This window comes from Schistocerca gregaria, chromosome 1 (assembly GCF_023897955.1).
Source record: "Schistocerca gregaria isolate iqSchGreg1 chromosome 1, iqSchGreg1.2, whole genome shotgun sequence".
Taxonomy (NCBI): domain Eukaryota; kingdom Metazoa; phylum Arthropoda; class Insecta; order Orthoptera; family Acrididae; genus Schistocerca; species Schistocerca gregaria.
Window position 1 is genome coordinate 163,514,485 of NC_064920.1, and position 25,659 is coordinate 163,540,143.

The window sequence follows — 25,659 nt, forward strand, 5'->3', positions numbered from 1 at the left end:
GTTAATACACGAATGCTTTAGTATCCTTATTTTATGAAACACTCTTCTCTTATTAGTAATTGAATTGTCTGGAAACAAAGTAACTACATTACAAAAAATATATGGCCGCTTCGTCCTGTCAGGCAACTGTTCACAATGCCCCTCTGGACGCCATTACGCTAAGTGTTGTCTGAATACGAGATTACGTAACCTTGACACACACACACTGTTGTCACTTGTCTTGCATCAGGCGTAGAGAAAAACAAATTCATCGTCACGAAAAGTTTTAAATTTTCCCCGCTACGCTAACAGAATAAAACGAAGAGGCCATTTTAGCCGCCATGGCCACTACAGTTGCCCTTACTACAAACAACAAGCCGGCCGCGGTGGTCTCGCGGTTGAGGCGCTCAGTCCGGAACCGCGTGACTGCTACGGTCGCAGGTTCGAATCCTGCCTCCGGCATGGGTGTGTGTGATGTCCTTAGGTTAGGTTAGGTTTAAGTAGTTCTAAGTTCTAGGGGACCGATGACCACAGCTGTTAAGTCCCATAGTGCTCAGAGCCATCTGAACAAACAACAAAATACTGATCGATATTTAAATATATTTCATGATTTCTAGTGAATACTTGAAAATAAAAAGTAATTTGAAAAAAACTGGCAAAAGTTTTGTGAAATGATTTGTCTAAAAGTTAGAGAACAGATTAGAGAAACAGTTGATGAGCAGTTGTATGAGGCTCGAAATCATGTGCAAATGAGGTGCCGAAGCAGAATTTGAAATTTAGTGTTTAATTTAGAATCTACAAATTCCAAAGAACGCTAGAGGGTATTTTTCTGATGCAGTTTCACGCGATGTCCTTTCGTGACTAACGTATGAGCATTTCAGCTGCTGCAGATGATTTAGAGCGTCATACAAAGACTCGTGAAATGTTTCTCTAATCTGTTTTTTTTTTTTTTTTTTTAAATGTTGTAGTTTTCACGTCGTCAACTCTGACAAGTTCGCTATGCTACAAAGTTTACGAAACGCCGCCTTGTTTGATGTGTGCCAGACGGATAATTTGGATTCGAACCTGGGACCTTTGCCTTTCGCTGGCAAATGCTCTAAAGAGCTATTCAAGCACGACTCCTGACCAGCTCTCAATGATTCACTCCCGCCAGTGCCTCATCTCCCAGCCTCCAAGCTTAACAGAGTGTCACTCCTGGAAGGAAGTATACTACTAATCGTGGCTTAGCCAAAGCCTGGTGGAATCTGAGGGTGGATCGTGATTCGTCCTTGGATAGCTTAGTCGCTTCAGTTTTGTTTAGTGTTAATAGAATTTGGACCTCCGGACGTGCTTTACCAGCAGGAAACAGAGCTCTGTTCTTTTTCTTTGCCTTCTACTGCGTTTTTCTCAACGTGACAATCTTTTTTCAATTATTAGCTCATATGGAGGGCTGTTGTTGACTGCGGTCCATCGCCATTAAATACACTGCAAACGTGTATTAGTAAGTGACTTTTACAGATATTATGTGTTCAGTGTATCTAATGCCCAAACTCCTATACTCCTTCCGAAAATACACTGGAGCCCAAAATTAAAGGAACAAACTGCTATTTCCCCGTCTTATGTCTAATTCACGATATAATCACACAAAATGTCAACAGATGTCCGTACGATCGCGTCGTGCACGGAACATGGCATTCCGGCCAACGGACCACCACGCCTACGTTGACGTCAGGACACCTATGAAACGGGACACTGTTTGCCTGGTAGTCCCACATCTACAATCGCTGTGTGCACAGTCACAGACGGTGCAGTATGGCACAGAGAAGACGCCTGCCAGGCTCTCTGCGGTGGAGGGCCGTGGGAAGAATGGAAGCAGGACAGTCGCAGACTGATGTTATCTGATGGCTTAATGTGAATCGTTCTCTTGCTTTTTCGGATTTGGCGACAGTTTATAGAGATCGAAACTGTATCCCAAAGACCAGGGTGGGGATGACCACGTGTAACTTCGGAAAGAGAGAACCGTTATTTGGCTGCAAGGGCATGACAATACCGCCTCAGTGGCATCTAACCTCGCAGCATCCACTGTACGTGTTATAGCGAAGCAAAAGGTGTACAGAAGTCTTTACTGTCGGAGACCTATGATGCGTCTTCACAGAAGGGAACGTCTAGAGTGGAGTCGTCAACTTTCCAACTGGATGGTCGAACAGTGGGCCGATCTTGTTTTCACATAGAGTCGCAATTTGGTCTGAACAGTGATTTTCGACGGATTCGCATCTGGAGCTAACGTGGAACATGATTTCGGGACATAACCATTGTGTAAAAAGACTGATATCGAGGATAAGCCCTAATGGTGTGGACAGGGGGTAGGTTGACCACTCGAACACGTCTTTATGGAATTGTACTGTTAACTCGGCAAGGTTCAACTGCTGTCAGGTATCTTGGGACCTTACGTGCGATTGTAGCGTAATGCTGTGGTCCCAGACTTCGAATTGCTGAACGATAATGCTCAACCTCATAGAGCACGCGTAGTTGATGTTTTATCGGAAACGAAAGATATTACACCCCTGGAGTGGCCTGCTCGCTGGCTTGACGTGAATAGAGCATGTCTGGGAAGCACTAGGGAGACGGCTTGCGTCACGTCAGCATCCACCAACTACTCAACAAGAGCGCGAGCAGCTGTGCAGGAAGAACGGGCGTTATTGCCTCAGCATGAAGTTGATGACATCCTCCACAGCACTCCCTGTCCCTTGTCAGGCCTGTATTCCTGCCAGAGATGGTCACACCACATACTGAGAACATTAACGAGGTGTCGGAATCTGTGTGTAAATCTGTTAAGTTGAAAAAAAAGTACATTTTTGTCTACCGTTATGCAGGTTGCAGTTGTTTACAGTCTGAATTCTTTATATTATTTCTACTTTACTATCACCTGTGTGGCGAAATAAACACAATCTTGAAAAATTTCGGTTTGATGCTTTAACTTTGAACACCAGTGCAAATCGACTATACCAATAACGAAAAACACAAGGCTGGCAACATTAAAAACAACGTCTGGAAATATCCGACGGGACACAGTACTCAAAACCGCAAAAAATGCAAAGTACATTAAAATATATGCTGGAGACAGAATGCAATGTGAACAATAGGATCTCCTATAAATGTACAAACACTGAAACGCCAAAGAAACTGGTATAGGCATGCGTATTCAAATACAGACATAAGTGTCTTAACAGACGGACAAATAGATGTTGTTGTTGTTGTGGTCTTCAGTCCTGAGACTGGTTTGATGCAGCTCTCCATGCTACTCTATCTTGTGCAAGCTTCTTCATCTCCCAATACCTACTGCAACCTACATCCTTCTGAATCTACTTAGTGTAGTCATCTCTTGGTCTCCCTCTACAATTTTACCCTCCACGCTGCCCTCCAATACTAAATTGGTGATCCCTTGATGCCTCAGAACATGTCCTACCAACCGATCCCTTCTTCTGGTCAAGTTGTGCCACTAACTTCTCTTCTTCCCAATCCTATTCAATACTTCCTCATTAGTTATGTGATCTACCCATCTAATCTTCAGCATTCTTCTGTAGCACCACATTTCGAAAGCTTCTATTCTCTTCTTGTCCAAACTATTTATCGTCCGTGTTTCACTTCCATACATGGCTGCACTCCATACAAATACTTTCAGAGACAAACAAATAATAAATGGAAAAGTTTGTTTGCGGATATAATTAGATATTAACTATTTTCGGATTTTTCCCTTAGTTGTATTGTGAAACACTGCTTCTCGCCATATTCCATGATTCTATGTCAGCGGGACGTACACTATAGGTTTTGATCAGAGTATCTAAATATTTTATATAAATCTGTTGATTGCATTGACTTAGGAGTTTGGATGTTTTACACCGGCAACCGACTGTAGGTCTTAGTATGTGCCAGTAATTTAAAGTTGTATCCGTTCCTGAGAAAAAGGGTTTTTAATATTTGGACAGACAGACGTATGGACAACAAACCGATACTACATTGAAGCGTCAAAGAAACTGGTATCCACATGCGTATTCAAATACAGAGATATGCAAACAGGCAGAATACGGCGCGCTCCGATAGGCAACGTCTATACAGGGTGTTACAAAAAGGTACGGCCAAACTTTCAGGAGACATTCCTCACACACAAATAAATAAAAGATGTTATGTGTACATGAGTCCGGAAACGCTTATTTCCCATGTTAGAGCTCATTTTAGTTTCGTCAGTATGTACTGTACTTCCTCGATTCACCGCCATGACTTCATACGGGATACTCTACCCGTGCTGCTATTACATGCGCCTTTACAAGTACGACACAACATGTGGTTCATGCACGATGGAGCTCCTGCACATTTCAGTCGAAGTGTTCGTACGCTTCTCAACAACAGATTCGGTGACCGATGGATTGGTAGAGGCGAACCAATTCCGTGGCCTCCACGCTCTCCTGACCTCACCCCCTTGACTTTCATTTATGGGGGCATTTGAAAGCTCTTGTCTACGCAACCCCGGTACCAAATGAAGAGACTCTTCGTGCTCGTACTGTGGACGGCTGTGATACAATACGCCATTCTCCAGGGCTGCATCAGCGCATCAGGTATTCCATGCGACGGAGGGTGGATTCATGTATCCTCGCTAACGGAGGACATTTTGAACATTGCCTGTAACAAAGTGTTTGAAGTCACGCTGGTACGTTCTGTTGCTGTGTGTTTCCATTCCATGATTAATGTGATTTGAAGAGAAGTAATAAAATGAGCTCTAACATGGAAAGTAAGCGTTTCCGGACACATGTCCACATAACATATTTTCTTTCTTTGTGTGTGAGGAATGTTTCCTGAATGTTTGACCGTAACTTCTTGTAACACCCTGTATAAGCAACAAGTGTCAGGCGCAGCTGTTAGATCGGTTACTGCTGCTACAATGGCAGATTATCAAGGTTTAAATGAGAGTGAACGAGGTGTTATAGTCGGCGCACGAGCGATGGGTCACGGTATCTCCTAGGTAGCAATGAAGTTGGTATTTTCCCGTACGACCATTTCACGAGTGCACCGTAAATATCAGGAATCCGGTAAAACATCAAATCTTCAACATCTCTGTGGCCGGAAAAAAGACTCTGCAAGAACAGGACCATCGACGACTGAAAATAATATTTCAACGTGACAGTTGCTGCAGTTTTCAGTGATAGGCAATCAACAAGTGTCTGCGTGCGACCCCTTCAACGAAACATCATCGATATGGGCTTTCGGAGGCCTTCGTGACGGCGCGACACCAAGCTTTACGCCTCGCCTGGGGCCCGTCAGCACCTGCATTGGAGTGTTGGTGACTGGAAACATGTTGCCTGGTCGGACGAGTCCCGTTTCAGATTGTATCGAGCGGATGGACGTGCACAGGTATGGACACAACCTCATGAAGCCATGGACCCTGCAGGTCAGCAGGAGACGGTTCAACCGGTTGGAGGCTCTGTAATAGTGTGGGAAGTGTGCAGTTGGAGTGATATGGGATCCCTGATTCGTCAAGACACGTGTGAAAGCACTTGTCTGATCAGCTGCTTCCATTCATGTCAGTTGTGCTTTCCAACGGACTTGGTCAATTCCAGCAGGACAACGCGACTCCCCACACGTCCAGAATTGCTACAGAGTGGCTCCATAAACACCCCTCTGTGTTTAAACTCTCCAGACACGAACGTTATTGAACGTATCCGCGATGCCTTGGAACGTGCTGTGCAGAAGAGATCTCCACCTCCTCTTACGGATATACGGACAGCCCCGCAGGATTCATGGTGTCAGTTCCCTCTACCACTATTTCAAACATTTGTCGAGTCCATACCACGTCCTGGTGAGGCACTTCTGTGTGCTCGCGGGGGCCGTACACCATATAAGGCAGGTGTACCAGTTTCTTTGGCTCTTCAGTGTATATTTGTTAAAAGGTTTGGAATATAGGGCCTAATAACCACGGTTACAAAAAAATAGCTTACATACATTCTTATTAACATTTTACTTGTTGTACGACAGAAAGCAAAGGCAATCCACTGAAAATGGGAAATTATCATCGACACATGTATACTACTGTCCACTAAAATTGCTACACCAAGAAGAAATGCAGATCATTAACGGGTATTCATTCGACAAATATATTATACTACAAATGACATGTGATTACATTTTCACTCAACTTGGGTGCATAGGCCCGGAGAAATCAGTACCCAGAACAACCACCCCTGGCCTAATAATGGTCTTGATAAGCCTGGGCATTGAGTCAAACAGAGCTTGGATGGCGCGTACAGCTGCCCATGCAGCTTCTACACGATCCAACAGTTCATCAAGAGTAGTGACTGGCATATTGTGACGAGCCAGTTGCTCGGCCACCATTGACCAGAAGTTTTCGAGTGATGAGAGATCTGGAGAATGTGCTGGCAAGGGCAACAGTCGAACGTTTTCTGCATCCAGAAAGGCCCGTAGAGGACCTGCAACATGCGGTCGTGCATTATCCTGCTGAAATGTAGGGTTTCGCAGGGATGGAATGAAGGGTAGAGCCACGGGTCGTAACACATCTCAAATGTAACATACACTGTTCAAACTACCGTCAATGCGAACAAGAGGTGACCGAGACGTGTTACCAATGGCACCCTATACCATCACGCCGGGTGATACGCTAGTATGACGATAATGAATACACGCTTCCAATGTGCGTTCACCGCGATGCCGCCAAAACGGATACGACCATCATGATCCAGTAAACAGAACCTAGATTAAACCGAAAAAATGACGTTTTGTCATTCATGTACCCAGGTTCTTCGCTGAGTACACCACCATAGGCGCTCCTGTTTGTGATGCAGCGTCTAGGATAACCGCAGCCACTGTCTCCGAACTGATACTCCATGCTGCTGCAAACGTCGTCGAAATGTTCGTGCAAATGATTGGTGTCTTGCAAACGTCCCGATCTGTTGACTCAGGGATCGAGACGTAGCTGCACGATCCGTTACAGCCATGCGGATAAGATGCCTGTCATCTCGACTGCTAGTGATACGAGGCCGTTGGGATCCAGCACTGCGATCCGTATTAAACTCCTGAACCCAACGATTCCATATTCTGCTAACAGTCATTGGATCTCTACCAACGCGAGCAGCAGTGTCGGGATACGATAAACCGCAATCGCGATAAGCTACAATCCGACCTTCATCATAGTCGGAAACGTGATGGTACGCAATCCTACTCCTTACAGGAGGCATCACAACAACGTTTCACCAGGCAACGCCGGTCAACTGCTGTTTGTGTATGAGAAATCGGTTGGAAACTTTCCTCATGTCAGCACGTAGTGGGTGTCACCACCGGCGCCAACCTTGTGCGAATGCTCTGAAAAGCTAATCATTTGCATATCACAGCATCTTCTTTCTGTCGGTTAAATTTCGCGTCTGTAGCACGTCATCTTCGTGGTGTAGCAATTTTAATGGCCAGTAGTGTATATTTGTTAAAACGTTTCGAATATAGGGTCTAATAACCAAGGTTCCAAAAAATAGCTTACATATATTCTTTTTAACGTTTTACTTGTTGTTCAAACATGGCTCTGAGCACTATGCGACTTAACATCTGAGATCATCAGTCCCCTAGAACGTAGAACTAATTAAACCTAACTAACCTAAGGACATCACACACATCCATGTCCGAGACAGGATTCGAACCTGCGACCGTAGCAGCAGGGCGGTTCCGGACTGAAACACCCAGAACCGCTCGGCCACACCGGTCGGTAAAGGTAACCCACTGAAAATGGGAAAGCATCACAGACACATGTATGGGTGAAAAACGAAGAAACGGTGTTTTGTTTAAGGCAGAATTTTTTACTTACCAAATTCAATGTCTCACATTGCACGCACATTTTGCGATCATCGCGAGCTGCTACTTCCGTACTCTTTCTCGGATGACACGCTGTACCGCTTGCGAGTTGCTAGGACGCCCTTGCTCTCGAGCGAGTCGGACCTGGGCCGCTCTTGCGAGGCCTTTTCTATCCCCCCTGAAGGCGTCGCGTGGGTAGGAGCAGGAGCTGGAAAATTAAGTCGGTACTGGAGCCACTGAAGGTGATTTACTGGTGCAAGAGAGAATACATAACTTTGTACAGATGCGAAGTCTTAGACCCGTCGTATGTAGAGCTAAACTGAAGCGAAGTGTCCTGGTTGTTTGCACTTGATGTAATGCAGAGAATCTGTACCGATGCTCGTAGAGCTGCACAGCACCAGTTAGAGGGCGCTGTCGTCGGTGTCTCGTGGTAGTGCCAACCTTCGAAACTATGTCGTGGCATCGTTGCTATCGATACCACACGGCCTGCGTTCCGCGATATCTGACGGTGCACGGCGGTCCACGTGTCGTCACATGTCAACGCATATAAGAATCTATTCCTGGCACTGCTCCAGTATCCGCGATCCCCCAGCAAGTTACGTTAAGGGAAGAGTTATATCCGGCTGGTTCAGTCAATGTGACAGTCTGATGGACTTACGCCGTTTCGTAGAATGAACGGCGGTGCACTGTTTTCAGGATACCCCAATCGGCAAATTAAAAAAAGGAAGTGTCAGAAACTAACTGCATCCATCGTATATATCACTCAAGATATACAAGGGGTGTTCAGTAATATCTACATCTACATCTACACGGATACTCTGCAAATTATACTTAGGTGCCTGGCGGAGTTTTCATCGAACCATCTTCGCAATGAGTCTCTGTTGTTCCACTCTCGAACAGTGTGCGGTAAAAACGAACACCTATATCTTTCCGTGAGAGCTCTGGTTTCCCTTATTTTATTATGATGATCGTTCCACCCTACGAAGGTCGGCGTCAACAGATTATTTTCGCATTCGGAGGAGGAAGCTGGTGATTGATATTTCCTGAGAAGATTTCGCCACCACGAAACACGCCTTTGTTTTAATGATCTCCAACCCAAATCCTGTATATGTCAGTGACAGTCTCTCCCGTATTTCGCGATAATACAAAACGTGCTCCTCTTCTCTGGTAAGCACCCCAGACCGAGCAGCAGTACTTCGAAAGAGGACAGACAAGCGTAGTGTAGGCAATTTCTTTAGTAGAGTGTCCTACCAATAAAATGCAGTCTTTGGTTTGCCTTCCCCATAACATTTTCTATGTGTTCTTTCCAATTTAACTCGTTCGTAATTGTAATTCCTAGGTATTTAGTTGAATTAACGGCCTTTAAATTTGACTTATTTGTCGTGTAACCGAAGTTTAACGGATTCCTTTTAGCATGTGGATAACCTCACACTTTTCTTTATTTAGGGTTAGTTGCCAATTTTCGCTCCATACAGATATCTATTCTAAACCTTAATTTCCTTTCTAAAAACGGGTTGATTTTATGCGAGATTTCAATCCTCCATCTTATTTTCCACTCTATTGCCTATAGAATCGTGTTTTTCAACATAATCTCCATTTTCCACTGGTTTATCGCAATGTACAGTACAACAAAGATCTTTCGAATTGTGCTACAAGTAAATAAGTATAAGCATCCGAATGGCAACGCCACCAATAAATGAGCTACGTGTTCTTTAATAAATAAAGTAGATAAACAGTAAAAAAAGGGACAAAAGGTAAGAAACACAAAATAAGAACAGCTTTTGCTTGGTTGCAACGAGAACAACAATTTTGTAGCTTTTACTTTTATAGCACATCACATTTACAAGAGGTGTTCGAAAACAGAACAGCCTAGCGGAGCGATGCACAGCACTACCCACTACTGGAGGGATACGACATCGAGACCCACGGGAAAAACAGGTCGTGAGGCGTACCTCACAGCCCGTCACACCGCATGTCTTAAGCCTAGTTTACACGACGACACTAGGTTGCAAGCAACTGTGCTACCGGCCACTGCGCATGCACGCCGCGCGTTTGCGCAACTCTTCCGTAAAACTTAACAGTTTCGTCGTGTTCCAGCTTTGGCGACACTAGTTGCATGAGTTTTGAGGTTATGTATGCTCGTAGAATGTACACAAACTGAAATATGAAATGGGGAACGGACAATAATGTTCGTTTTTTGTATATATATGCTTTGCATAGGTGTTTGTGGGATTCAGTTAAACTGATAACAAAAGTAAGCAACATATTGCCGCTCCTTTGACCGTCATGTGCGATCCGAACATGGATAGTTTAACAAGATCTGAGCTGCAGGGCAAAATTAATGGAATTAGGAGCACACGTACAACTGAATTAAGAAACATACAAGCAAATGTAATTCTAGCTGTAGGAATTTTATTGTCTACAAGACTAAAACCCCATCGTTCGAGTTCGTCCACTCGTTCTTTTTTTCTTTTTTTAGGAATATTGTTGACTGGAGGGAAGGCTACGCAAATCAAAGAGCTGCATTCTTTATTGAATTTATTTAAAACGTCGCAGCCATGCTCCCCATTCACATATGTTTGAATTTTGAAACATTGCCGTCTTCAAGAGAGTAGTTTGCAAACCATTCTCTTCTTAAATGCGGCCTGCTTCGAATATTTACTGCTGTTAATGTTAATGATTATTACTGTTAATAATTATCAGTGTTAATGAAAAAGCGTCATCACCAACTGAAACTGCATCTTATAACATGCCGAGTGTTCACAATAGTAATGCATGCAATGTGATATGTAATTTCAGTTCTGGCGACAGTGCTTCATGCATTACAATATCTTTATTCCTTATCGCATAATTAACTCTATTTAGAAGAAACGTTAACAGTTCTGGTGACATTCTAAGATAATTAAAAGAATTTCTTGGGTTTTCCATTACAAATTATTTCAGCAAAGAAGCTGAGTAACAGAGCTGACGTCTTTTCTTCATCCAGTCACGAATCGAAAATTCTTATTTTTTTTCTCGTGCAGCGATTCCACGCAACAAGCTTTAACTCCATGACAACTCGTGTGACGTGCAACTACATAAACTTTCATTTCAGGCATGAGTCAGGAACCCACAAAACTACGAAACTGAAGTACATACTGGTTTCGCCGTGTCTACAGTTAAATATGAAACCATTTGCGTGCAACTCATTCCACGCAACGAGTGGCGAAACCCAATGTCGTCGTGTAAACTAGGCTTTAAGAGCGCCAGCAGCCATCTTCAGCGGGAAGCGAGTAACTATTTCAGACGATTTAGTAATTCTTGACTGCCCGTTTAATGCGTGCAAAAGTGTGTACCTTTTCGATTAAATATTTATTTCCCGTTGACTGCACGGAGCCGAACGTTCCAGAAGTGTGGCGGTAAAACCTCCTAGTGTGATATCACAAGTTCGTTGCAAGGCCCGATATCTCTTTGGCCCCGTACGTCATCTGGTGACATCACATGTACAACATTTGTCATCCATTTTTGGAGTATTTCCCCACATATGCGGCCCCATGTGTCTTCATCTACATCTAAATCTACAGGGATACACTGCAAATCACATTTAAGTGCGTGGCAGAGGGTTCATCTAACCACCTTCACCTTCACAATTCTCTGTTATTCCAATCTCGTATAGCGCGCGGAAAGAATGAACACCTATATCTTATATACGACCTCTGATTTCCCTTATTTTATCGTAGTGACTGTTCCTACCTATGTAGGTCGGGAGGTCGGTGTTAACAAAATATTTTCGCATCGTAGGAGAAAGTTGGTGATTGGAATTTCGTGAGAAGATTACGTCGCAACGAAAAACGCCTTTCTTTTAATGATGTCCAGCCCTATCTTGTATCATTTCTGTGACACTCTCTCCCGTATTTCGCGATAATACAAAACGTGCTGCCTTTCTTCGAACTTTTTCGGTGAACTCCGTCAGTCCTATCTGGTAAGGATCGCACACCGCGCAGCAGTATTCTAAAAGAGGACGGACAAGCGTTGTGTAGGCAGTTTACTTAGTAGGTCTGTTACATTTTCCAAGTGTCCTGCCAATAAAACGCAGTCTTTGGTTAGCCGTCCCCACAACATTTTCTACGTGTTCCTTCCAATTTACGTTGTTCGCAATTGCAATACCTAGGTATTTAGTCGAATTTACGGCTTTTAGATTAGACTGATTTATCGTGTAAGTTTAATGAGTTCCTTTTAGCACTCATGTGGATGACTTTTCGTTATTCAGGGTCAGCTGCCACTTTTCGCACTATTCAGATATTTCTTCTAAATCGTTTTGCAGTTTGTTTTGATCTTCTGATGACTTTATTAGTCGATAAACGATAGCGTCATCTGCAAACAACCGAAGACGGCTGCTCAGATTGTCTCCGAAATCGTTTATATAGATAAGGAACAGCAAAGGGCCTATAACACTACCTTGGGGAACGCCAGAAATCACTCCTGTTTTATTCGATGAATTTCCGTCAATTACTACAAACTGTGACCTCTCTGACAGGAAATCACAAATCCAATCACATAACTGAGACGATATTCCATAAGTATCAATTTCAATACGAGCCGATTGTGTGGTACAGTGTCAAAACCATCCGGAAATCCAGAAATACGGAATCAATCTGAAATCCGTTGTCAATAGCACTCAACACTTCATGTGAATAAAGAGCTATTTGTGTTTCACAGGAACGATGTTTTCTAAACTCATGTTGACTGTGTGTCAATAGACCGTTTTCTTCGAGGTAATTCATAATGTTATAACACAATATATGTTCTAAAATCCTGCTCCATATCGACGTTAACAATATAGGCCTGTAATTTAATGGATTACTCATACTACCTTTCTTGAATATTGGTGTGACCTGTGCAACTTTCCAGTCTTTGGGTACGGATCTTTCGTCGAGCGAACGGTCGTATATGATTGTTAAGTATGGAGCTAATCCATCCGAAAGGAACATAACTGATATACAGTCTGGACCAGTAGACTTCCTTTTATTAAGTGATTTAAGTTGCTTCACTACTCTGAGGATATTTACTTCTACGTTAGTCTTGTTGGTAGCTGATCTTGATTCGAATTCTGGAATATTGTCATGTATTAAATTACCTAGCTCAGCATCATCTACGTCGCTTGAGGGGTTTTTAAACGTTAATAATAATCACCTTCGGGGTGGGAAAATGTCCTGGCACTTACTTAGAAAAATGTGTAAAATCACCAGAAAACACAATGTGGCTGGTATTTAATTAAACATGCCGTTTCGATCCCTATCTAGTCTACCTCCCTGCCCCGCAAATAAGTTCACTGCACATTAAGCTATACGAGTAGGTCAGATGTCACATCGCTTGTGTGAAACAGTCTTCTACATAATAAAATGATTTTTGCAGTAGGGGGAAGAAATAACAGCCTGACTAATGGGTGGGGTGTTTGTGTTTGTGTTGCAGGGAGCAAGATGGTCGTGAGCTTGTGCCGGCTTCTCCTCGCAGCTTTCCTCACCTGCAGCCTTGCCGGTGTTGGTGAGTACAGAAGCCCTCAGCAGCGAAACTACACGAGTAATAGAACAATAGGAGAACTGAAACGGTGGGAACTTAACTGAGCAGGCATTTGGAAATTATAACAAATGCAAGGTGATGTTTCATCGCACAGTCTGGATCTACTCTACTTTGTTCGTTGGTACAATAACAACACAACTAACTCAGTGGTTCTCAACCTGGGGGTAATTACGCCCTGAGAGGTAAAATGAAATTTTCGGAGGGGTAAACACTAAAAGATTCCATTCTGTTTATGTCGCTAAACTAAATTATTTTCACAAGTTCATAAGACTCTAATACTGATTGTGTAAGTTATCAGTAATTACTTTTTCTCAGTTAGTGACATTAATGCTATGGAGGTTACAAGTTCTTCAGTAATCCACTCACTACATATATATGTTGCGCTTTTTCCTGTTTATAGCCGATGATAAAAGTGAGATATATACATAACAAATGCTAAAAAATCTCAAGAAAATGTCTTCTCCAAGTTATAGATAGTACCTCAAAAGTCCAGAATTTGCTTCATTACTCGCTTCGGAACAGAGAAGTGAATTAATTGACAGCATGACACAGCAGTAACTACGTAAGAGCTACTATAGTCCTGCACACAGTATTATTATTATTACTATTACTATTAGCGGCTGTCGTGGGGCACAAAGCGCTAACAGGCTGTAGTCTTACAATTTCTTCCAGTTCATAAGTAAGGAGTGCAGCAATCAAGTGATTTATGAAAAGCAAATACAGTGCACACATTTTAAGTTGATTGCTCTTAAATGGAGTTGCACTGTGAAAGTCAAGCAAGTGCTGAGATTGAGAGGAGTCATGCAGGGGAAGTGTGTTTTGTAACGAGTGTCTGCCCTCGCAGCGGATAGTTGGCTTTCTTAGCTGAGAAGGAGTTGTGGATAGCACTTGCTGCTATGCACCACGAATTCCTTCTAACACACACGCGCACATACACACACACACACACACACACACACAGACACACACACACACACACACACAAACTAAATATCATTCACTTTTCATAATCCTAAAAATAAAAAAATTCCAAGAAAAGCCTTTTATTCTACAGTTTAGTTAGATGCTAAAGTTGTTGATAATGTAGGGGAGGTGTGACAGACGGTGGGGTGGGAGGCAAGGGGGGTATAGTAATTGATGTCTGATTGCACCTAGGGGTAATGGTCAAGCAACAGAGAATTGTATTTTGCTGGTCAAATGGTGATTAATTGAAAGGAAATCACTGATCTGACCTCAAGCTATCTGTCATCTATCGTATTACTTATTTATTTAGCGACTTGTTTCGAGGGTTAAACCTCATCTTCAGGCTAAATGGCATTACAAAAACAACTTTACAATAAGGTCATACTGATATTACATAGTCTTTTTGTAAATGCATTGGTCATCTTGTGGCAGAAGAGAAAACGTAGTTAGAGGCGATGTCACTTTGGTAGCTGGACTGATGTTTGAACGAAAATGTTGTGCAATGGTTACTCACTTTGTTCTTCTGGCGTGGCAGTCTCGTTGTGATGTGTTGCGGTGTTTCCATTTCCGTGGCTCTCTCCGTCACTGTTCACAAATTGTCACTAACATAGCAGTAACTTGGAAACACGATCACAAACAGTTCTGTAGTGCAATAGACAAGATGGCGGTCGAATTACCTGGTTTCGATTTGACTATCGATTTGTCGATCTACACTCCCGGAAATTGAAATAAGAACACCGTGAATTCATTGTCCCAGGAAGGGGAAACTTTATTGACACATTCCTGGGGTCAGATACACACATGATCACACTGACAGAACCACAGGCACATAGACACAGGCAACAGAGCATGCACAATGTCGGCACTAGTACAGTGTATATCCACCTTTCGCAGCAATGCAGGCTGCTATTCTCCCATGGAGACGATCGTAGAGATGCTGGATGTAGTCCTGTGGAACGGCTTGCCATGCCATTTCCACCTGGCGCCTCAGTTCGACCAGCGTTCGTGCTGGTCGTGCAGACCGCGTCAGACGACGCTTCATCCAGTCCCAAACATGCTCAATGGGGGACAGATCTGGAGATCTTGCTGGCCAGGGTAGTTGACTTACACCTTCTAGAGCACGTTGGGTGGCACGGGATACATGCGGACGTGCATTGTCCTGTTGGAACAGCAAATTCCCTTGCCGGTCTAGGAATGGTAGAACGATGGGTTCGATGACGGTTTGGATGTACCGTGCACTATTCTGTGTCCCCTCGACGATCACCAGAGGTGTACGGCCAGTTTAGGAGATCTCTCCCCACACCATGATGCCGGGTGTTGGCCCTGTGTGCCTCGGTCGTATGCAGTCCTGATTGTGGCGCTCACCTGCACTGCGCCAAACCCTTCATACGACCATCATTGGCACCAAGGCAGAAGCGACTCTCATCGCTGAAGACGACACGTCTCCATTCGTCCCTCCATTCACGCCTGTCGCGACACCACTGGAGGCGGGCTGCACGATGTTGGGGCGTGAGCGGAAGATGGCCTAACGGTGTGCGGGACCGTAGCCCAGCTTCATGGAGACGATTGCGAATGGTCCTCGCCGATACCCCAGGAGCAACAGTGTCCCTAATTTGCTGGGAAGTGGCGGTGCGGTCCCCTACAGCACTGCGTAGGATCCTACGGTCTTGGCGTGCATCTGTGCGTCGCTGCGGTCCGGTCCCAGGTTGACGGGCACGTGCACCTTCCGCCGACCACTGGCCACAACATCGATGTACTGTGGAGACCTCACGCCCCACGTGTTGAGCAATTCGGCGGTACGTCCACCCGGCCTCCCTCATGCCCACTATACGCCCTCGCTCAAAGTCCGTCAACTGCACATACGGTTCACGTCCACGCCGTCGCGGCATGCTACCAGTGTTAAAGACTGCGATGGAGCTCCGTATGCCACGGCAAACTGGCTGACACTGACGGCGGCGGTGCACAAATGCTGCGCAGCTAGCGCCATTCGACGGCCAACACCGCGGTTCCTGGTGTGTCCGCTGTGCCGTGCGTGTGATCATTGCTTGTACATCCCTCTCGCAGTGTCCGGAGCAAGTATGGTGGGTCTGACACACCGGTGTCAATGTGTTCTTTTTTTCCATTTCCAGGAGTGTATGTGGTGTCATAAGTTCACATGTCGTCTGCACGTCTTGTTATCGTGTTACAGATGTAGGCTAACGAAATACGTTACAAATTGACTACCTGTTACAATATTATTGAACACATCATGATATAAACTATTTATATTACATATTTCTAAGCTATTGCTGGTGCTAGAGTCAAACGACTGTCATGTTATGTATCTTTTATTCTGGGAGTACTGTAGTGAAATTGGAAAAGAAATTTCAATCTTTGAAGTCTGTCATTTCATTCAGGATCTCTACATCTACATCCATACTCCGCAAGCCACAAGACGGTGTGTGGCAGAGGGTACTTTTAGTACCTCTATCGGTTCTCCCTTCTATTCCAGTCTCGTATTGTTCGTGGAAAGAAAGATTGTCGGTATGCCTCTGTGTGGGCTCTAATCTCTCTGATTTTATTCTCATGGTCTCTTCACGAGATATATGTAGGAGGGAGCAATATACTGCTTGACTCCTCGGTGAAGGTATGTTCTCGAAACTTCAACAAAAGCCCGTACCAAGCTACTGAGCGTCTCTCCTGCAAACTCTTCCACTGGAGTTTATATATCATCTCCGTAACGCTTTCGCGATTACTAAATGATCCTGTAATGAAGCGCGCTGCTCTCCGTTGGATCTTCTCTATCTTTTCTATCAACCCTATCTGGTACGGATCCCACACTGCTGAGCAATATTCAAGCAGTGGGCGAACAAGTGTACTGTAACCTACTTCCTTTGTTTTCGGATTGCATTTTCTTAGAATTCTTCGAATGAATCTCAGTCTGGTATCTGCTTTACCGACGTTTAATTTTATATGGTCACTCCATTTGAAATCACTCCGAATGCCTACTCCCAGATAATTTATGGAATTCTTATAGTTGCTGACCTGCTATATTGTAGCTAAATGATAAACGATCTTTCTTTCTGTGTATTCGCAGCACATTACAGTTGTCTATATTGAGATTCAGTTGCCATTCCCTGCACCATGCGTCAATTCGTTCCAGATCCTCCTGCATTTCAGCACAATTTTCCATTGTTACAACATCTCGATATACTTACAGCATCATGCGCAAAAAGCCTCAGTGAACTTCCGATGTTATCCACAAGGTCATTTATATGTATTGTGTATAGCAACGGTCCTACGACACTTCCCTGCGGCGCACCTGAAATCGCTCTTACTTCGGAAGACTTCTCTCTAATGAGAATGACATGCTGCGTTCTGCTGTCTAGGTACTGTCCAATCCACTCACACAGTTGGTCTGATAGTCCATATGCTCTTACTTTGTTCATTAAACGACTGTGGGGAACTGTTTCGAACGCCTTGCGGAAGTCAAGAAACACGGCATCTACCTGGGAACCCGTGTCTATGGCCCTCTGAGTCTCGTGGACGAATAGCGCGAGCTCGGTTTCACACGATCGTCTTTTTCGAAACCCATACTGATTGCTACAGAGTAGATTTCTAGTCTCCAGAAAAGTCATTATACTTGAACATAATACGTGTTCCAAAATTATACAATTGATAGACGTTAGAGATATAGGTCTATAGTTCTGCACATCTGTTCGACGTCCCTTCTTGAAAACGAGGATGACCTGTGCCCTTTTCCAATCCTTCGGAACGCTACACTCTTCTGGAGACCTACGGTACACCGCTGCAAGAAGGGGGGCAAGTTCCTTCGTGTACTCAGTGTAAAATCGAACTGGTATTCCATCAGGTCCAGCGGCCTTTCCTCTTTTGAGCGATTTTAATTGTTTCTCTATCCCTCTGTCGTCTGTTTCGATATCTACCACTGTGTCACCTGTGCGACAATCTAGAGGATCTCGTTATTCCCCACGTGGCCATGGATGAATATTTCCATTTCTTCCAAGATGTCCACTTTCCAGTTCTTTTCTAAATTATGTAGTACTTTCAAAATTTCTTCCCGTTTGGCCAATGTAATATTTGTTGCAATGACTGCATGCAATTTTATAAATTCCTGTTTTGTTAAGTTTCTCTGTGAGATGTGAGATGCCATAAATCAGTTTCTTTTTTAAGTTGTTTTTGGTGGCAAAGGTGATCCTGATGTCTGTTTTTTTTTTTTTTAACAGTTTGGCTATTTTGTGGGTAGGAGAGGAACATATACACGGTCTGTAACGAAAAGCCAGAGAAAGAAATCCAGCGGTGTTAAGTATGGTGACCGTGCAGCTGCCCTTCACGATCAACCCACCGACTTGGGAAGCATAACATAGAGGAAACCTAGCACTTCCGTGAAGACATGAGGCGGCGCACCATCTTGCTGGTACTAAACAATCCCATCTCGGTCACATTCATCGACTTGTGGAGATAAAAAATTTTCATTTCCTGATCTACAATGCACTCCGTCTCCAGGCCACAAGTGGCCCGTCGGTACAATCCGACCGCCGTGTCATCCTCAGCTGAGGAAGCGGATAGGAGGGGCGTGTGGTCAACACACCGCACTCCCGGTCGTTATGATGGTTTTCTTTGACCAGAGCCGTTTCTGTTCGGTCGAGTAGCTCTTTAGTTGGCATCACGAGGCTGAGTGCACCCCTAAAAATGGCAACAGCTCATGGCGGCCAGGATGGTCACCCATCCAAGTGCCGGCCGCGCCCGTCAGCGGTTAACTTCGGTGATCTCACGGGAACCGGTGTATCCGGTGTAATCGGTGAGGCCGTTGCCTCAGATATACATTACCATTGACAATATTCTGCATGAAGAAGAAAAGGCCGTACCGTTTCAATTTGCTGAGGACACAAAACACATTAACTTTGGTGCTCTCATGAATGTGTTCAGGGCTCCACGTGGATGTTCGCTGCCCATATTGTGCTGTTGTGGGTGTACACCATGCCACTGTTACGAAATGTTGACTCATCGCAGATCGTGTTCGGAAATGTGTCGTCGTCCTCTATGCGATGCAACATTTCCGCACACTGTTCTCCACAGCCGTACTTATTTGCATCACTAATGTACCGTGCCGTTGTCAATCTGTATGGTTTCAAGTGTAAACGTCTACACAGTACTCGCCAGTCTTTTGTGGAATGGCAGTCTCGCGAGACTGTGGACTGCGAGCAAAGCTCTCCCTAACCAGGCCTGCTTTGGTGGGGGGGGGGGGGGGGTCCTTTAACGTATTCGGAGCGGAATTAACGGCGAGCAGTTGTTGCAGAGTTCGCTTCGTGAAACCAAAACGATCAGCGAGCACGCTCTGCACCAGTGAAAGTAGTCATTTTTAAGTGTTCACTACACTGACGCTCCTGGTGGTGGAATGGGGTACTGATGGACTACGTGAATCAAACCTGAGGCTGTTTGCTACAAAATGACACATCTACCGACTCTGTATGTTATCTCAGTACATTTCTATAACATTCTGAAGTCGTAAAGTCCTTTTTGGCTCACCTTGTAATACCACAAGAAACTTCAAAGGACGGAATCTAAGTACATCTCTGCAAATGGAACTGCTAGACAGGAAATTGATCCTCTCGTGCCGTGAGTCGGCTGTAGCGTTCTTTCGCAAACGGCAACTTCCCCCACCGTGACTCTGTTCGCTTTTCAGTTTACAGACAATGTCTCCCCAGAATTTCCTGTCCCGTTCTCTGAAGTGCGTGAACAAAAAAACTTCACCGAGCTCATGTTTATATAGGGGAACTATTTTCAGTTTATTGAGTGAGCACTTATTTGCCTAGTTTTTAAGTGTGCTATTACACAAATAAGCTCAATAGCTGGATCTGTCAACTGTCTGCCACACTGAACAGACTGTCTCAAGTGTAACATGCTGGCAATGCGTATTCGACAATGTCATTTTCTTGTCTCCATCGCCAGAACACTATTTGTCTCTTAATAAGGCTCTGCTGCACACACATTTGTTATTTGTTACTAACCTATTTCATTTTAAAGCAAACATTAATTTCATACTATTAAACTAGTATTTTTTACAGTTTACGATTTTCCTAGCACCTGCAACGCGATTTTTAGTTTGTTTTTCACGGCACACCCTCCTACGACTGTTCAGAAATTTGGGACTGCACTAGTTGTTTACCAACTATTCGACCTGTTTTGGTCATCGTCGGCTGGGGTAAGTTGCTCAGTCACGGTTTTGCGCCACAAACAGATTAAGCAAAAATAACCTGAAAGATCCGTTCCGGTGCGTTTATAATATTGCAGATAAGTCACTGAGAACAGTAACCACCTCAAAATATCTGGGACTAACAGTCCAGTGCATCATAAACGGAATGACCAAATACTAGGCTGTGATTCATTAGATGTATCCAGAGGAAATGTAATTTATCCGCGAAAGAAGGTGCTAACAAAGCACTCGTTAGCCTTATTCTACTTACTGCTCGTCAAAGTGGGACCCTCAAAAGCAGCATTAACAGAGGGGGTAGAGAAGATGCAAAACAGAGTGGTGCAAATGTTCGTTTCTACATCTACATGGTTACTCTGCAATTCTCACTTACATGCCTGACAGAGGATTCATCGAACCATTTTCATACTACTTCTCTACCATTCCAATCTCGAATGTCGCGTGGGAAAAAGGAACACCAAAATCTTTCCGTTCGAGCTCTGATATCTCTTATTTTATTATGATGATCATTTCTCCCTCCGTTGGTGGGTCTCAACAAAATATTTTCGCATTCGCAAGAGAAAGTTGGTGACTGAAATTTCGTAAATAGATCTCGCCCCAAAGAAAACCGCCTTTGTTTCAGTGACTGCCACCCCAACTCGCGTATCATATCAGTGACACTCGCAACCCTATTGAGCGATAACACGAAACGAGCTCCCCTTCTTTGCACTTTTTCGATGTCCTCCGTCAATCCTACCTGGTAAGGATCCCACACCGAGCAGTAATATTCCAGCAGAGGACGGACAAGTGTAATGTAGGCTGTCTATTTTGTGAGTTTATCGCGTCTTCTAAGCAGTCTTTGTTTCGCCTTACCCATAATATCATCTATGTGGTCTTTCCAATTTAAGCTCCTCGCAATTGTAATTCCTAGGTATCTAGTCGAATTGGCTGCCCTTAGATTAGTGTGATTTATCGTATACCCAGAATTTATCGGATTTCTTTTAGTACCCATGCGGATGACCTCACACGTTTTTTGTTTAGTGTCAATTGCCACTTTTCGCACCATACAGAAATTCTCTCTAGATCATTTTGTAATTGGAACTGATCGTCTCGTGATTTGACTAGACGGTAAATTACAGGGTCATCTGCAAACAATCTAAGGGAGCTGCTCAGATTATCACCTAGATCATTTATATAAATCAGGAACAGCAGAGGGCCTATGACACTACTTGAGGAACACCAGATATCACTTCGATGATTTACATCTACATCCTTATTCCGTAAGCCACCTGACGGTGTGTGGCGGAGAGTACCTTGAGCACCTCTATCGATCGGTTCTCCCTTCTATTCCAGTCTCGTATTGTTCGTGGAAAGAAAGTTTGTCGGTCCTATGAGTAGGCTCTAATGTCTCTGATTTTATCCTCATGGTATCTTCGCGAGATATATGTAGGAGGGAGCAATATACTGCTTGACTCTTCGATGAAGGTATGTTCTCGAAACTTCAACAAAAGCCCGTACCGAGCTACTGAGCGTCTCTCCTGCAGAGTCTTCCACTGGAGTTTATCTATCATCTCCGTAACGCTTAGGCGATTACTAAATGATCCTGTAACGAACCGCGCTGCTCTCCGAAGGATCTTCTCTATCTCTTCTATTAACCCTATCTGGCATGGATCCCGCACCGGTGAGCAGTATTCAAGCAGTGGGCGAACAAGGGTACTGTAATTTAGTTCCTTTGTTTTCGGACTGCATTCGCATGATTTTTCCAAAGAATCTCAGACTGACGATTAATTGTATATGGTAATTCTATTTTAAACCACTCTTAATGCCTACTCCCAGATAATTTATGGTATTTACTGCTTCCAGTTGCTGACTTGCTATATTGTAGCTAAATGATAAAGGATCTTTCTTTCTATGTATTCGCAGCACATTACACTTGTCTACATTGGCATTCAATCGCCATTCCCTGCACCATGCGTCATTTCATTGCAGATCCTCCTGCATTTCAGTGCAATTTTCCATTGTTCAGATGGTTCAAATGGCTCTGAGCACTATGAGACTTAACTTCTGAGGTCATCAGTCACCTAGAACTTAGAACCACTTAAACCTACCTAACCTAAGCACACCACACACATCCATGCCGATTGAGGATTCGAACTTGCTAACGTAGCGGTCGCGCGGTTCCAGACTGTAGCGCCTAGAATTGCCACTCCGTCCGTTTTCCATTGTTACAACCTCTCGATATACTACAGCACCATCCGTCTATCACAACGAACTGTGACCTCTCTGAGAGGAAACCACGAATCCAGTCACACAGCTCCATATGCACGCAATTTGATTAATGGTCCGTCCCGACCGCATTTTCCCGCGCCACGGCGCGCTTCCGCAGACCGCGACCCGTTTCTCCAGCAGAGGGCTCTGCTATTCGATGCTGTCTACGATTGGCCTTCGATGACGTTATGCCCCGGTGGCGCCTGCGCTGTTCTAGAAAGCGGGCATACAAATTGGCGAGCTTCTCAGCGACGCGACAGTAGCACATGAAGATGGCGGGCAGTTGTCTCGCTGAAATATTGTGCGGTTTCTACAATATTATTCGGCGTAATTCCAGGGAAACTATCAAGCAGATTCAGCGCCGGGGAGGCCTCAAACAGCACATCTGATTAATAGTTGCTTGTGAGGAACGGTATCAAAAGCCTTCTGGAAATCTAGGAATATGGAATCGATCCGAGATCCCTTGTCTACAGCAAATACTGGAAAGTAACGGAAGTAGTCGCTGAACGCTAGTGGCAGGTGCGGCAAGGTTGGCGTCAACCACCACGGAAAGGTTAGCTGTTAGCGTTCCGAGAGTGTGCGTTCCAAGAACACTCAGACAACATTCACTGTCCAGATCCAATGTGACCACCTATAGAATGCCCGATTATCCACCTTTTGCAGCGCGGCCGGCCGCGGTGGTAGAGCGGTTCTAGGCGCTTCCCGTGAAATCTTCCCGTATCTCCCGGCCTTTTCCAAGTATTCCTCCTCCTCTTGTGATTCTTGAACAGGGTATTCGTTATTACTAGCTGAAACTTGTTACAGAACTCAATTAGTCTTTCTCCTCTTTCATTCCTTGTCCCAAGCCGATAGTCTACCGTAACCTTTTCTTCTACTCCTTCCCCTACAACTGCATTCCAGTCGCCCATGACTATTAGATTTTCGTCCCCCTTTACATACTGCATTACCCTTTTAATATCCCCATACACTATCTCTATCTGTTCATCTTCAGCTTGCGACGTCGGCATGTATACCTGAACTATCGTTGTCGGTGTTGGTCTGCTGTCGATTCTGATTAGAACAACCCGGTCACTGAACTGTTCACAGTAACACACCTTCTGCCCTACCTTCCTATTCATAACGAATCCTACACCTGTTATACCATTTTCTGTTGCTGTTGATATTACCCGATACTCATCTGACCAGAAATCCTTGCATTCCTTCCACTTCACTTCACTGACCCCTATTATATCTAGATTGAGCCTTTGCATTTCCCTTTTCAGATTTTCTAGTTTCCCTACCATGTTCAAGCTTCTGACATTCCACGCCCCGACTCGTAGAACATTATCCTTTCGTTGATTATTCAATATTTTTCTCATGGTAACCTCCCCCTTGGCAGTCCCCTCCCGGAGATCCGAATGGGGGACTATTCCGGAATCTTTTGCCAATGTAGAGATCATCATGACACTTCTTCAACTACAGGCCACATGTCCTGAGGATACACGTTACGTGTCTTTAATGCAGTGGTTTCCATTGCCTTCTGCATCCTCATGTCGTTGATCATTGCTGATTCTTCCGCCTTTAGGGGCAATTTCCCACCCCTAGGATATGAGAGTGCCCTGAAACTCTATCCGCTCCTCCGCCCTCGTCTAGCGGTTCTAGGCGCTCAGTCCGGAACCGCGTGACCGTTACGGTCGCAGGTTCGAATCCTGCCTCGGGCATGGATGTGTGTGAGGTCCTTAGGTTAGTTAGGTTTAAGTAGTTCTAAGTTCTAGGGGACTGATGACCACAGATGTTAAGTCCCATAGTGCTCAGAGCCATTTGAACCATTTTTGAACCTCCGCCCTCTTTGACAAGGCCGTTGGCAGAATGAGGCTGACTTCTTATGCCGGAAGTCTTCGGCCGCCAATGCTGATTATTTATCAAAATTTAGGCAGTGGCGGGGATCGGACCCGGGACCGAAGACGTTTTGATTATGAATCAAAGACGCTACCTTTTTTTTTTAAAACTCATTTCGTTCGTTATAGTTCGTTGGAATAGTTCGTGGCGGACGTTCCCTGACGCCCAATGAAGTTCGTTATTGATCCATTTACTCAGTTTTTTTTTTTTTTATTACAGAGGGCAGCTAACCCTCTGACCGAACACGCTGAGCTACCGTGCCGGTGAACCCCTAGACCACGGGTAACCTCATAGACCGACAAAGTGGTGGAAGAGAGAATGTTTTCGAAGATGCACAATTGGGACACGTTGATGAGTGAAGACTCGCGTCAAACTGAAGAAGAATTGGCTCGATTAGTGGGAGTGACACAGCAAACCATTTCAAAACGTCTCAAGGCAATGGGCATGATTAAGAGCTGAAACCAAGAGACGTTGAACGGCGTTTGTGTGTTCCTGAACAGTTGCTTCAGAGGAAAAAACGGAAGGGGTTTCTGCATCGCATTGTGACCGGGGACGAAAAATGGGTTAATTACGACAAACCTAAACGCAAAAAATCATGGGGATATCCCGACCATGCTTCGACGTCGACGGTCAAACCGAATATTCACAGCTCCAAGATTATGCTCTGCATGTGGTGGGACCAGCTCGGCGTCGTTTACTATGAGATGTTAAAACCAAGTGAAACAATCACAGGTGCTCGTTATCGAACGCAATTAATGCGTTCCAGCAGAGCATTATAAGACAAACGGCCACAATACAGCCAGAGGCACGATAAAGTGATTTAGCAGCACGACAACGCTCGACCCCACGTTGCAAAAGAGGTCAAAACGTACTTGGAAACGTTAAAATGGGAAGTCCTACCCCACCCGCCGTATTCTCCAGACATTGCTACCTGTGACTATCACCTATTTAGATCAATGGTGCATGGCTTGGCTGATCAACACTTTTGATCTCGTTAA

The 25,659-nt window shown here is 44.5% G+C and overlaps 1 protein-coding gene across 1 annotated transcript in view; it reads left to right on the forward strand.

Annotated features, from left to right (window-relative positions):
• The window catches only part of LOC126284998 (chordin-like protein 1), a 527,874-nt gene that overhangs the window by 111,390 nt on the left and 390,825 nt on the right, over positions 1–25,659 (forward strand). The window contains exon 2 of the mRNA XM_049984295.1: positions 13,255–13,326. Coding sequence (XP_049840252.1) covers positions 13,263–13,326 — 64 coding nt within the window. The 5' untranslated portion in view covers positions 13,255–13,262. The remainder of the gene's footprint in view (positions 1–13,254; positions 13,327–25,659) is intronic.